At 41.0% G+C, this 14,707-nt stretch overlaps 1 protein-coding gene across 1 annotated transcript in view; it reads right to left on the bottom strand.

The window, feature by feature from the left end:
- The window catches only part of pax5 (paired box 5), a 56,728-nt gene extending 47,912 nt beyond the window's left edge, over positions 1-8,816 (bottom strand). Inside the window, exon 1 of the mRNA XM_085459399.1 lies at positions 8,692-8,816. Coding sequence (XP_085315525.1) covers positions 8,692-8,737 — 46 coding nt within the window. The 5' untranslated portion in view covers positions 8,738-8,816. The remainder of the gene's footprint in view (positions 1-8,691) is intronic.
- Positions 8,817-14,707: the final 5,891 nt, after the last annotated feature.

The following is a 14,707-nucleotide window of genomic DNA, read 5'->3' as shown; positions in this document are numbered from 1 at the left end:
AGGGAAGAGGAAACGTGATTCGTTCTAGCTTTTGGATACGTGTGTGCAGCACTTTTTTTCTCCTTCTTCTTCTTCTTTTCTTTTCTTTTTTTAAATCCCACAGAGCAACACACCGTGGGAAACTATGTCAGTCACATAACACGGCTTCTCTCCGGGACTAAAGTGCAATATAACGCATAATCTATTAGCCACACGCTGAAACGCTTGTAGGACGCTTTATTTGACTTTTGAGTGTAAAGAGAAAACACAACATGTACTGCCACCGTGCAGCCTGCTGATTTAGGGGGTGACATTTTTTATGCAAATTTGCAAAAAAAACCAAACGAATTTAACAGTTTAAACGTCTTTTTGAGCATCAGCCTTCAGTCTTTACTGCCTAACACTCTAAATACAAAACACTGCAGTAGTTTCAGTGCACACTGTAATAAACCTGACATTTTGCTTATAATTACAGCAGAGGTTTTGTGCTCAAATTCAGAATGATTAATATTAGCAGAAGACTTTCTTCTTTTTTTGTTATTATCACTGTTTGACTCTTTCTTCATAAATACGCACAGGTGCGCAGCAGCACATTTTTGGAGAGGGGAAAATGAACCGAAAAAACAAAGCAGGCTCCGCCATGTCACGACTGAGTGACCAAAAGTTGATCCCCCTCCTTCTGCACAGCCTTCCCCTGCATATATGTGTGTGTGTGTGTGTATATATATATATATATATATATATATATATATATATATATATATATATATATATATATATATATATATACAGCTACTCTGTTGAGGTGTCCTCAAGCAAGACACTGAGCTACATAAAACTGTGTCCTGCTGTGTGGTAAAAACGAGGGCTTAGTTTTTGTAGGTACTCGCATAAAATCTCAAAATCTCCCGGATCCGTGTGTGTGTGTGTGTGTGTGTGTGTGTGTGTGTGTGTGTGTGTGTGTGTGTGTGTGTGTGTGTGTGTGTGTGTGAAGTGCAGTCTAACCTGGTTATGTGCAGAAACACTGCGGTTACTGTTTGTGGATCAGGTTCAGCTTTTAGTCATGCTTTGTTACCCCAGTCTCTCTCTCTCTCTCTCTCTCTCTCCCACTCTCTCCCATTCTCTCTCTTTCCCTCTCCCCGACCCTCTCTGACCCCTGAACTTCTTCGCTTCAAAAGAGGGAAGCACAGCAAACCATCTCCCACAAAACATCAAATCCGACACAATGTGCGCAACCTGCATTTCATCACACGATTCACAAATCCCCTCAGCTCCTCATTCTACCCAAAACTCATGTCGATTTACACTTACTTAACATTTTAATATGCACATTTATGAAAAATGATCCAGCTTTAAATTGTAAGAAACAATTGGTAAGGTAAGTAATACAAAAAAATGTATAATTTCATAAGATATAAGATTTGTAAATGTTTTCTGTCCATATTTAAAGACTGAGAAAATATCCACATTGTAAAGTCACTTATAATTGATTTTTTCAAATAATAATAAGAAAGAATAACAAGCAGCCTAAAGATACGCGTGCGCAACATATTTGTAAAGTACTTTCAAACAATCCAATATTAAACACTTTTTGTATTTGAAAAAGAAAATGCCTAAAATGTTTGTTTTGTTTTGTTTTTTGAGTTCTCCGAAATCGGGAGCTCCTATTTAAATTAAATAAAACAAAACAAAAAAACACGTTTTCATATGTTTTTGTATATATTCTTACAAATAAATCGACATTTCAATTCTTCGAATTATGCTTTTTATTTTTATTATTATTTTTTTTTTTTACTCTTTGCTGTTATTGTTGCACATGCACGCAGAGCTGTCGGTCTGGGAGACAGTTCAGTTCAGGGCAGATGCAGATGAAGGAAATTATAAACGCATACACTTACTGTGCATTGCCGCAAACGGGTCGTGCTTACAGTGAATCTCCATCGGAAAGATGGGGCTGGAGGGCCCCAGCGAGCTATTACGAGTCTTTAAAAAAAATGCCAACGGACTCCTCGCTTCAGTCGGCCAATATTACTGAAAGACCGTGACCTCCAATGAATGAAAAGCGCCTGTTTCCCTTTAAAAGAGGGAACTTTTTTCTTCTTCTTGATTAAAAAATAAAATACGATGCTGGCAAGGCGACACTTTGTGATAAACTGGTACAACGATATTAAAACATCGAAAATGGAGGATTTGCAGTTGGATGGGGAAGAAAGAACCGGCCTCAAAAATATGAATCAAAGATGGGCCCCCTCCTCATGGGGATGGGACACAACAGCGGGTCTATTCTGGCGTCTCCTAAACCAGAGGAGGGAGACGACGGCGTAAGCTTTCATTCCTTCAGCTTCTCATTATCACCAAGTTGCACCAGTCCCGGGTCGTAAAAATATTGAGGTAATGTTAAAAGTTTTGCCAAAAAATAAAAAATAAATACGCAAAATAAACAAAGTAGCCTTCCCTCCTTTCTCTCCTTCTCGGTCCGCTGGCCGTGACCCCTGAACTGAGACTAACCCGGCGGAGGCTGAACTTTCTCCTCTCAGTCTGTTCAGAAATATTTAAAAAGACAAACATTAAAAAGAGCTTTTAAAAGACAAAAATATTCGTTACAGATCCACTCGCGGCTGTATTTTGTCCCAAGTTCTTTTTTGCACATTGCTTCTTGCGATAAGTCGTCCTCGGTTGCTTCTACTGGAAAACTCGGTTATCTCCCATCAACATAAAAAACCATGAAAGACAGCGGATAAGTGCTCACATCTTGAAGATTCACATCCCCCCAAAAAGAAAAGTAAAATACAGAAAAAGTGCACAGGAGGAGGGTGTGGGGGGACGCGCTCTCCCTCTTTCTCAACAGAAGGTACTGAAGATGACTTGATATCTGTTGCCTTGTTTGAAGGAACGAAAGGCAGCACTCAGCCCTCGGTCACTCTTTCTCCTTCCTCCTCCTTGCTGACCAGGAACCCTGCACAAACGAAGATGCGGGCTTGTGCGTGAGTTTTGATTTCTTTCGCGCCGGAGAAGAAAAACAGTTCTCTCCGAAATTTAAGGGAAAAAACGATCTACTTTTCTCCGCGCTCAAAGCACAAAAAACGCCACAGACTGCGATTCAAGTCTGTACATAAACGGGCTTCTTTAACTATACAATAGAAAGCTGCCTGCGCCCAGCATCCGCGGTGGCGCACGGCGAGTTTCAGGACCTGGTCTCTTGCGGACAGCGCCCGCGCTCCCAACCCCCTGGAACCCTAACCTACACGCGCCGGCCAGCTGCCCGTCACTCACAGGGAATCTGGCCAATCACAGCGTGAGCGCGAGCCACACGTCACCGCCAGCCCCAGATAGAATCGGGCGGGGGAGGGTGGCGATTGGCTCGAGCGAATCCCGTAGACCAATGACGCCCCGCAGATTTACGCGTCAGCCAATGGTGAGGCTCAGCGAAGGGACGCCCGGCTCGGGGAGTAGATGATCATATGTTTAATTTCAATTAACGAAGTAAAAAAAACCTAATGCCTTTATACCCATTTGCGCTCAATTTATTCATGTCAATATTAAATGGCTAATTAATTGAGTATTACTAAAAATGAGGCTTAGTTGCAGCAGGCTTTTATAAATGAAGGGATGCTGAAGAACTTAAATAGCTAGTGTCCATCTTTCTGTTGCATGAGTAACTGTAGCTGTAAGTGGACAAAATTCATAGGCCCACAGCCTTTCTGGGAAACGCGTTTGAGTAAAAAATAAAAATAAAAAAAATAAAAAACTAAAATAAATAAAATCTTTATATTCACGTAAGCACAGGTCTACCAAAGTCAGAGTGTTTTTGAAAACAACTGGCCCTGCATACTTTCTCTGTTTCCTCCCTCTTCCTTCAGCACAATGCTATAAATCTTTAGCTAGGGGGACAACTGGGAGAAAACATATGAAACATGCATTCCCACTCATTACCTAATTGATCGCGGATCCAAACGGATGTCGGTTTTTACGAAAAGCAATTCGCGAGCTGCGCGTTTACTCACCAAACTACAAGAGGGGATTCAATACGCGCTCGTCCCACCTGATTTGAGAGGGCATATCGAAGCCTCGCTCCGGTAATATTAACCAAGCAAATAGCCTAAAGCATGAGCCAAATTAAAAAGTGTTATTTCCCTTCTTCCTGTGTCTAGACATTTAATCGTTTTGGTGCATATGTGCCGCATGCACATAAACCCCTCTGATTAGATATATTTGTACAGTCATTCACAGACACTTAAACAGGAGGCAGAATCGCACAAGTCATTTCTGCCCGTCTAACAGCATCACTAAGCATGCGGCTTTTGTTACAATCTGTCAAGTCAGTGTCACAATGGAGACCTAAACAACAACCACAACAGTCTTTAGGTTATTCTGCCTACCTGTCAAGCTTATCCTCAAAAGACCTACGAGCTCGATGTACCTCAAGGCAATGCACAGTTATGGAAAAGGTCAGTTTGTGATATGATTGAGTCTATTTAATTTTTTAGATTAGCAGATTTCTTGATTTGCAGTTGTTAGCGTCTTTCCTCTGCTCCTCTCATGATCTGCACTTCTGCTCATTTTAAAGCGCGCATCAGCCCAGAGAGCTCATGTAAACTCAAGTACAGCATAACTAGAAAATAAAAAGTTATCCCTAAAATGAAAAATAACACATTTTGACGCTGTTTCAGAAATCTTTCTGAAAAACTGGAAGCTTGGAGGCTTTGGGGTTTTGCTTTCTGGTTAGACTGGCTCCTCTGTATGGGATGTTTGCGGAACTAACCACGAGGGGGCGTTCAACCTTGGGCAACACCCCCTTACGCGCATGCAGGTGCACACACATACACACGAAGACAAGACGTGGCCTACAGGAACTTTACCATGAACATACCTTAAGTTAAGTCCTCCAAGTAGACCAGTGAAGGCCTAGAAGGACCAAAATATCTCCTAAAACAGGAAGAACAATAATCCCAGCACGGGATTACTGCATATCAAACATTTTCTTTCTTTCTATTCTTTTTTGTCTGTTTCACTAACCCAGACATCCAAAACACAAAATACGTTTTCATGAATCTCCATTGATTCCACGTCTCTGTTCTTTAATCCACTGAAAGTAGACCCTGTTTTCAGGATCCACGCTAATCCTCATTCATATTTCACATCTCTTTGCTGAGTATTCATCAGTTATGAGGCCTCGTGGAAAAACACGACAGACAGCAGACGAGCCTCATTCTGTTTTTAGCCTTGCATTTTTCTTAACATTAAAATAGAAAAAAAATTAAAACACAAAGAAGTAGTAGTAATATTTTTAATTTTGATATTTAGATTTGCCACCTACACCTCAGGCCTGAATTTAGGCCACAAGACGAAACAAAATGTCGAAAAGCAGGGGACCGCTGATAATACTGAAAATTCTCTGAAGTGGGACCAAGAGTGGAAAAAAAAATCTCCTGGCCTCGTGACGTTTAAAATAGGCCTAAATGAACCTAGTTTTAAAATATGACAATATCTCATTTTACTTTCTATATAAATATAAACTACTAGTAGTAAATTCGTAATATATATTGTATTGGCGGAGCAGGTTATTTTGCTATCTTGGAGGGGTCTCCAAACAAAGACTCAAAAACAAAACCTGCCATATGATACTTTACATATTTCTGTCACTGAATCCGTTCTCCTTCTGCACCCAGTCTGTTTTTATTTACTGAGATATAGACACGAGCGCTTCTCTCCCCACAGAAGTAAATTACAGCCGTCGCTCTTGTCTCTCCGATTTGCAAATTAAATACATAAGCAATTAAAAAATCCAAACACAATCAATCATGTATACAAATTGTTGTTGCTTTAGGGTTTGAAATTTGGAGAAAACTTCAATCAGGGTAGGACGACTTTAATCCGGGGATCCAAATCCATTACCATATTTCATTACCTCTCCACTGCTGGAAACGGGAGGATGGGAGGGTGGTAGTGGTGGAGGAGGAAGAAGAAGAGGAGGAGAAGGATGAAGGGTTTGTAGACTTTTTTAAACGTTAGTAAGAATGTGGTGGAGTTGTGCTAATCATTTGGAGGCAAATTGAACCCACTGTTGTTGTTTAGGAGTTCCCCCCTTTCACTCCTGCTCTCCCCTTTTCCCTCTATCCGCCAAGAAGGCTTCGGCTGTTTTGCTTTTTTACGCCCGAGCCTCAAAACGAAAAGGCAATGAAAAATTAATAGCGCATGTTAACTCCACCAGCTCGTTTATTACACGCCCGCTGACTGTAAACATAATGAGAAAGCTCCCGTATCTCTTCTTAAGTTTTCATTTGCTTATAAAATATAAAAGTCATAACTAATAAATAAAATATATGGACTAGAGAGTGAACCGTCTTGGACTTCCCGGGGTGGAACTCGACCGTGTGCCAAGCAGGTAAATCGCTGAGACTGCTTGTCCCACCCACAGGCCCGATCAGATGGTCCTATTTGTAATCATTTGGCTCTTTCATAATGCAAGTAAAGACCAGTCTGTCATCTGCCAGGTGGAATAGAAAGGCCTCATGGCCGTATATCAGCCTAGTTTCTCTACTATGATGGGGCACTTGAGGTCAAAGCTAAAGCAGGCTACGCCATGTGAGGTCATGGTTGTCTTTCTCCCTCCCCTCCCCTGCCTCACTTCTTTCTCTCTTCCATTTTCATGGTATCGGTTGTGCATCACATAGTGTACTCTGCACAGTTTAGTGAGCGTTTTGGTCAACAACTTTTATACGGTGGCGTGTCAGCTTTGACTTTTGGAAAACACAAATCCTGTAGCTGAAGCTTGAATGGTCAGAGTAGTGCAGAGCAGTTCACTGGGTTTCCGAGGCGCCTGCATAAAAACAGGCTGGTAGAGAATGACGCAGAAGAATATACGCAGAGAAACGATATCACTGAGTGGGTCGTATTACTCTCAATACACCTGTATTTTACTGTGGACAGAAGACAGGCCAAGGGGAGCTAACATCATATACGAGTGTTGAAAATGTCTTATAAGACAGATAAATGCCTTGCGTGTTGTTGTTGTTGTTGTTTTAATAATAATTCACAGAAATAACAGCCAAGCTAAATGGAAAGAATCGAGCTTTTCTCTTTCACGCACTACCAGAAGCTTTTCTAGATTCATGTTCTTCCCCATTGATTCTCCTTTGTACTCCAGGCACGTATCTTAAAGTGAGAGGAAACATGGAGAGGCCGTAGGTACAGGCCCCGGGCCCAGAAGACTTTACACATCAGCATGGGAGGGGCCCTCCTTTAAACTCTGATTTCCTCAGTGGCTAAAAGGCTATCATCCAATTGCTACAAATCCCATCGTTTTCACCGTTTATCAGGGGCTAGGCCCACTCCACAAAAGACTGCAGAGGAGCCCTGGCTTGTCTTACAGAGCAGTGGCATCATCTGTAGAGAAATTTTCAAAGAAGGGTGACTCCAAGATTAAAAAAAAAAATTCTATTTCAAGACAAAGTGCCATGCTCTCAAAAGTCCTCCTTGACGCAATATAGTATAAATGAATGCGCAAAACAGCATTAACTGCAGTCTGAACCTCTATTAAAAATGTTATTCAACAGCTGTCTTAAATCTGTGAGCGTACATTTCAATATTCTTTCTAACAGGCAAAAGGAGGGGTCATGAAAGCAGATGTTGCTTTTCTGGAGGAAAAAAAGCTGCGTGGAGCCCGTTCAAAGAGGCTGATCACCTACCCACAGTTTCTTAATGACAAACGACGTTTTATCAATGCAGACACAGCGGGCAGCAATATGAAATGATGTGATATCCATTGGGTGCCATAACAAGGTCGATGGCCTGATCCATTGCTGTACCAGACCCTGCTGTTTTATGAATAGGCCTATAGGAGATTAACCTGTTGAATAAAATAATGGAGACACGAAGGAAAGAGTCGAGTTCACATCCTTTAGAGATTTGCATTTGACTGAAACGACCAGAGACGCCAACTTCTGTTTAACAAACTAGAAAAACAAATATCTCACATGGCCACCCTCACAAGACGCATTTTACACACATTTGTGAGACGTGGAGATACACAGGGACCACGATCTTGCGCAAATCCACGTTGCCTTTCAGTTCTAATCACCCACTCGGTACTAAGCTAACCCCATCAGGTGATTGACCAACACGTGGAGATGACCTGAAGCTCAATGCCACCCAAACCCAGCAACTTCAGCCACTTTTCCTTCTATGCCAGCAAATGACGAAAATAATAATAAATACAAAATAGCAAATAAACACCAAAACATATCTTTTAAAGAAGCAAAATTATAAACCGACAGCACTCAGGCACATTTTTTTTATCTTCTTTATCTCTTTAAATGAAGCCTAAGGAATTTCTAAAAGACAGCAACACGAAGACTAAACGTTTCTGCACTTGTCCACAAAAGTCACAAACTTGAGAGAAAACATTGCAAGTAAAGCACGTTTTACACTTCAAAGTTAGCACAAAAGTTTACGGAGTGTTTCATTGCAGAGATCAACTCCAGAAACTTTTGTATAGTTTTTGTAATAGTTTAATAACTTGGAACGGCTTTAGAGCAAGTTTTTTTTTTTTAAAGAAACGTTTGTAAAAAGCTAAACTTTAACGTCAGTTTAAAAGTTTTGTCGTAAATAAAATTAAAAAGCAAGAAAAGCACAAGTTCACTAGATAAGCAGATGAGTTCTAGCTCTTGATGAGAGCAAAAATATAGCCAGAGTGAGACGGCGCGACCCTACCTGCTCTTCCCAGCCGCAGCGCAGGACTCTTGGGCCCCTGGTCCATGTTACTCGGTTAGAACAGGGGGAGGCGATGGAGGGAGAAAAAAGGAAAAGATCAAAAACTTTTTTCCAGCGTCTCCCTCTCCTCCTCCTCCTCTCTCTCTCTCTCTCTCTCTCTCCCTCTCCCTATCTCTCTCCCTTTCTGGGGCAGTTTTCTTCTCTCCCCCTTTCTCCCCCCCCCCCTTTTTTTTTGTCCCCTACTTTTGGGGCGACTTGTAGGTTGAAATAATTCGACCCTTCCGCTCCCTATTGCACTCCCTGCAAGTGCTCAGTCAGCTGCAACTAAACGCTTTAGGTGGAAAAAAGGCTTCGGGGGGAAGCGTGAAATGATCACGCCGAGTAAAAGAGCCGCTTTCTCAATGTGCGCTCATGTCCTGTCCTTTTCCTGCACGAGCTTGCACACACAAATTCAATGGGTGTACGCGCTCACGTGCACACATTAACGTGCGCTCCGACGCACGCGCACGGCCCTGCATACATAACATGCAACTTACAACCGCCACCCTTCCCTTCAGGGCCGCGCCCCCTCCCTCGCATCTGTTACCAAGTTCCACTTTACTAAACTTTCCCGCCCACACCCCACTCTCCCTCTCTCTCTTTCTCCCTTTCATGTTAGATTCATTTCCTCTGATACCTCTGATTCATTCCCGGTTGATTGCTATGCAGGTTGATAGGTAACATTACAGCGCCGTGCGTAAAACTAGTGCGCTTTTTTCTTTTTTCCTTTTACTTAGAAATAAGAAAACGTTGGTTCACAGGTGGATTTCTGTTTAGTGTCCTTTCAGTGTCTCCCAAAAGAGTGCTCAAAGGAGTTTCTCCAACTTCTGTCCTCCTCTGCCGGTCTACACCTGTTACGCAGGATGCTCTTTACGCACGGACTCAGAGACTTTGGAGCAGGTGCAATACGTCGAGCTACAACTTCAGCTAACGTCACTGCTCTGCAGTTGGAGCGTACAGTCTTCCTCTGCGTGTATCTCGTGAAAAGAGTTTGTTACAAAATGGATAGTTCTGGTCCTGACGATATAGATCTCCTGATTTAGTGTTCCTTTGTAGGCTTTTCGTGTTATTACGGTCAGGTTTTGCTGTCGCTTTTCGTCAACAAGCCCAAACACGCAAATGCCCCCCCCCCCCCCCCCCCCCATAAATTATTATAAATACATTTATTACATTTATTGATACATTTGCAACCTTTAAAATCAAACAGATATTAATCATAAGGCTGTGTAAATAATGACACTTGAAGACCAAAGTACCACTTTGAAGGAGCAATTTTAAAAGAGTTTCGCAGCAGCGTGTTCAGTAAAATTTTCACCAATAAGAGGGCATGAGGTAAAGCCGGAACGAAGGGGTGTCTTATGCAGCAAACAAACGCAATTGAATTATGCTTAAAAGAGGACTGATTCCAGGCGAAAAAACGTGGAAACAGCAGTACAAACGAAAGTGAATTTACTGTAAAAGACAAACACACAACAGTCCTAACTTAAGACTTCACCGCCAGTTCCTGCCGATCGTGACCATAAACAGGAATTAAGATTTAAGAGCGAAATTGAAGCAGTGGGTGTGTCTCTTTACTCGGTGTCTAACTTCTTCTTGCTTTCCTCCAGACAGCTGCGGGTCTCAGGGTTCACGCGCAGCCCCGAGACAATTGAGTGAGGAACAAAGCGCGAGACAGCGACCCATTTTGCTCTGCTTGTCGCCTCGCGCTGCAACACTACGACCCTGACCTCCGGCTCGCGCCCACAACATCAAAACATCAACATTAATGTTTCCTGTGTGGTGGCGAGAAAACAAAGAAGGAGGCTCTACTCTGACCTTCAGGCGGGGAAGCAGCCGCAGATAAATCAATTACAGACTTTTATGAGGAAAATATGAATTTATGCCGTGTTGGAATGGACTGTAGGCCACTTATGCGGGGAAAAGTTAGTCAACGGGATCTTTTGAACCCGCCTTTGCACATCGCACAGAGTGATTTGGTTAATAGTGCAGCCTGGTGTTGTCACTTTCCAGGCTAATGATGATTAGGCCTGCACACACTAACGTGGATTCTGTGTTTTGCCTGCAGGGGAAAGCTCTCGAATCCCCGGCAGAACTGTCTCATCCTTATCACTTCATGGACCCCCAAAAGTTGAATCTGTATGCAAGGCCACGGCTGCGGATTATTCACTACATTTCCTAAATGTGTGAGCTCGTGGAGAGAAAAATGTGCAATTATCTGCTATTGGGCTCTTTGAAGAAACCACACTATTGCATTCTGCTTGGTTTTAATTTGTGTGTTTTTCCTTAGTCTTTTCCAGAGACGCACATAAAGATGAAATGCACATCTTGCCACAATTATAATTTCAAACTACAAAACATAAAGCGGACACAGTTTGAGGGAGGGGGTATTTTTAAATCAGATTTGACTGGTAATTAATCTTCACTGTAGTGCAGTGAAATGCAGAAATGTGTAACGATTTTTATTAATCGCTCGAGGCAGTATAATAATAATAATTATTATTATTATTATTATTGTTATTGATGAAGATGATGATGTTAATAACGAGCTATAGACCATAAAAGGAAAAATTACTGTTTACATAGTGTATATGTAAAATACATATATACATCACGCATTTTAAATATATTTATGTAACAATGTGCACATAATTATTTGGGCTTATATGTTGCGTGTATGAAATATTTTACATGCAACAGGTTTTTTTTACATTATTTATTTATTTTGTTATTTTTTATTGTTTGTATTTCAAACATTTAGACAAGAAATAGTTTTTCCTAAATCCCTAAAATCCCATTTTTTAAATTAATGAATTTATTTCTTTTTTGCAGTCTTTCATTTGTCTCTCCACTTTTTTTTGTTTTTGTTTTTGTTTTTGTTGTTTTGGCCTGCAGGACCTCTTCAAAGAACTCTCCACAGTTTAGATATTAATCATCACTTGTTTGTTTTTCACCCCGTACTAATTAATGTAATTAATATGAGTGGGGAGTAGCTGGATCGGTGACCCGAGCTCTGACCGAGCGGAACCGGAAAGAATCGCATTAAAGCGCGAGATAGAAGAACTAAAGGGACGATTAGAACAATAAGTAAACACGTAAACACAGGCGGAAATGCTCCTCGTCTCTGTGGGACTTTTGGCTTTCACCAGACCGGTTTAATTTAGTGTAAACTACACGGAAAAGACAAAGGCTTATTGCAGGCCTGCAGTTCTGTGGGGTTTCATTGTGTCAGTGCAAAATTACACATGCATCTGTGTTATCTGTGGAAGTTCACAAGTTGCGTGTTAAAGGTCCCGCCTCCAAAATTTCACTTAGATGCAGGCTATGCAAATTAGATATCGACGTGATTTACTTTTAACTATTAAAAGTAAAGGCAGGGCATTTGGACAATGACAGTTTGATTATGCTGTATTTAAATGGGGATCCAACTATACACAGCTTTTAATCCTATGCCTGGAGCTAATGTGTGCCACTGTAATGCTGGGTTTAATTTATATTTAATAATAATAAATTTGTATATCAGGTGAAGCATTTCCCATCAACTGTAGCAGAGAGGAAAGCATCAGAAATAGAAAGTAGTAGCACCTTAAAATATACTCAAGTGTTCATTAAAATATTTTGTCTAACTTCAAAATGAACTACATTTACATTTCAAAAGAAAATTTAACAAAAAACACCCAACTTTACCTGATAATGATGTTTTGTTTGCTACCTAAATGTTATTCTTAAGTCCAAAGCCTCACATTCATATCAACACTGTATTTTTTCATATTTAAAAATGAAAGGGACAGAACTATTTAAAAGCAGAGTATACTCTGGACTTATATCTTATATACTTCTTCATTTTACAATAAAGAAAAAATTAAAAAATTGTGGTTTTCCTGCTTTTATATATTTGTTAATCCTTCCTTAAATTCTGGAGTATTTAGTAACTTTTGTTTTTCAGCAATGTTATATGAATAAGTCTCACTCAGGGTTTCTAACTTGAGTGTGTATTAGGTATGAGTTAAAAAAATACTCCCTCTCATCCACTTATGTGTTACATTTCTTTACAGTACATCAGAGAAACCTAATACCGACAGCCTTACAAAAAACCCCAAAAACTTACCTCTGGTGCTCATTGTTTTCCTAGAAATACTCAGAGCCACAGTGCTGATTGAGCTTACCTCTATATCCCTGGGATTTAATTCAGAGTGGCACTTCACTGTGGCGACACAAGGTTCCCTTTCTGCGGCCATGGTGCCTGGGTATCGTTGTGGCTATAGAGGCTAGAAAGGGGGCTTAAGGGCTGCAGGGCGGATTGAGAAATGGGACACATTATTTGTCCATGAAACATTATGTGACACAACATGACACCAGGCCATTTGTATGTAAAGGTAAACATTTCAGCGTGACAATTCGACAAGAGCGGACAAGGCTCCTGTCAATGTGGTTTTATACTTGCAGCTGAGAAAGAGGTGTTGTGGCATCGTGTGGTGATGAAGTGTGTATGTGGGACTTTGTGTGTGTGTGTAGAGCTTGTGTTCACAAATTTAATCCCCATAGACACAAGTCACTTGGTCTGGCCTGAAAAGGTGTTGTCAGGCTTGCTCTCTTGTTTTTTTTTTTCCAATTGAAAGCATGGACAGACTGTTGATCACAGAGCTTCACAAAAACAGTTTCCTCTGGCTGTGCACACAAGCGTGTGTGTGTTTCACCTGTACTTGACATGCATTCAATATGAAAAAAGATCATCGTCAGAGAGTCCTGATAATGCAGGTTAGATTTTAAGCTGCAACCTGAAACAAATAAACCCTGGAGCATCCCGGTGGCATCGCTCTGGATCTCCACTCTTCTTTGTTGGCTTGCTGTCTCTTAATTTAAGAGATAGTTTAGTTGTGAGCCCTGATCAGATGCATTGTACTTTCTGGTGTCAACAGAGTGTCCAGCCACTGTGTTCAGTATTGTAAAACAACTAATTTTAAATGAATTTAGCATCATATCATGAAGTACTTTAAGTGTCAGGTTTGTCATTTCATCCATATGGCCCAGGCATAATATGAGGTCATTTGTGGCTGATCTGTGTTACAAATTCTATGTCTGAAGAGAGGTTTGGAGATCAAGCTTGCTAAACTTTGTGTAGAACTGAGAAAACAAAGAAATATTCTCTTACATGGTACAAAATTACAAGCAATACCCCGGTGACGAGTTATCATTCCCCTCTGGTTGTGCTTTATCATTTGTTCCTTCCTGCCTGTGAGCTTTGCCACTGATTAGTACATGCTCTACTTGGCATATTAACTCCAGAATCTACTGAATCTCTCTAATACACCACCAGTTTCTTATCCCACAAAGCTATTTGACGCTGCAGTGTCTCTTAGAATTAATGAGAATGTAACACCTGCATTAATGTGACCAAAAAGATCAAACCTTGACTGAGGCGACAGATACGATAGATTACATGCGATGCAGTGAAAAAACCCCAGTGATGATGGGGCTTATACATTCTGTACATCCAGAATATGTGAATGACTTCAGCACTGAGGGCCCCATATGGGTGACGCACAGGAGCCGTTTTTGTTCAGAAGCGCTGATCCAGGGAGAGCCTTTTTTTTAAGGGAATTCCTTCTGCCCGGCTGCTTCGATACAGACCGGATGGTTGAATTTACATATATACAGTAACAAGAAAGCATGTGGCAACAGTAGAAAGGGAAGCAGACCTCTTTTAGAGAACTGAAACGAGCTGATGCAACCAGTTATGGATGGAGTAAACATCTGAGCAGATGCTGGACGCGTTTTTGAAACACCTTACTATTACTTCTAGATCTCCGCTATTATTTTCCTTTTTCAATACAAATCAGCTCCACAACTGTTTGGCTGCTATATTTAGATTTTTATTTTTTTAAAAACTTCTATAAACATTAAATGTGAAGCAAGAAGGCAAATGCAGAACATTTAAATTTGGAGTGGATGCCCATCATGTTAATTTTTGAGAGAATGA

Source organism: Copadichromis virginalis, linkage group LG6 (genome assembly GCF_057382275.1).
Source record: "Copadichromis virginalis isolate Kocher_CV1m ecotype Utaka linkage group LG6, C_Virginalis_male_GT1.1, whole genome shotgun sequence".
In the NCBI taxonomy this organism is placed as follows: domain Eukaryota; kingdom Metazoa; phylum Chordata; class Actinopteri; order Cichliformes; family Cichlidae; genus Copadichromis; species Copadichromis virginalis.
This window is presented reverse-complemented; position numbering and strand designations above follow the sequence as displayed.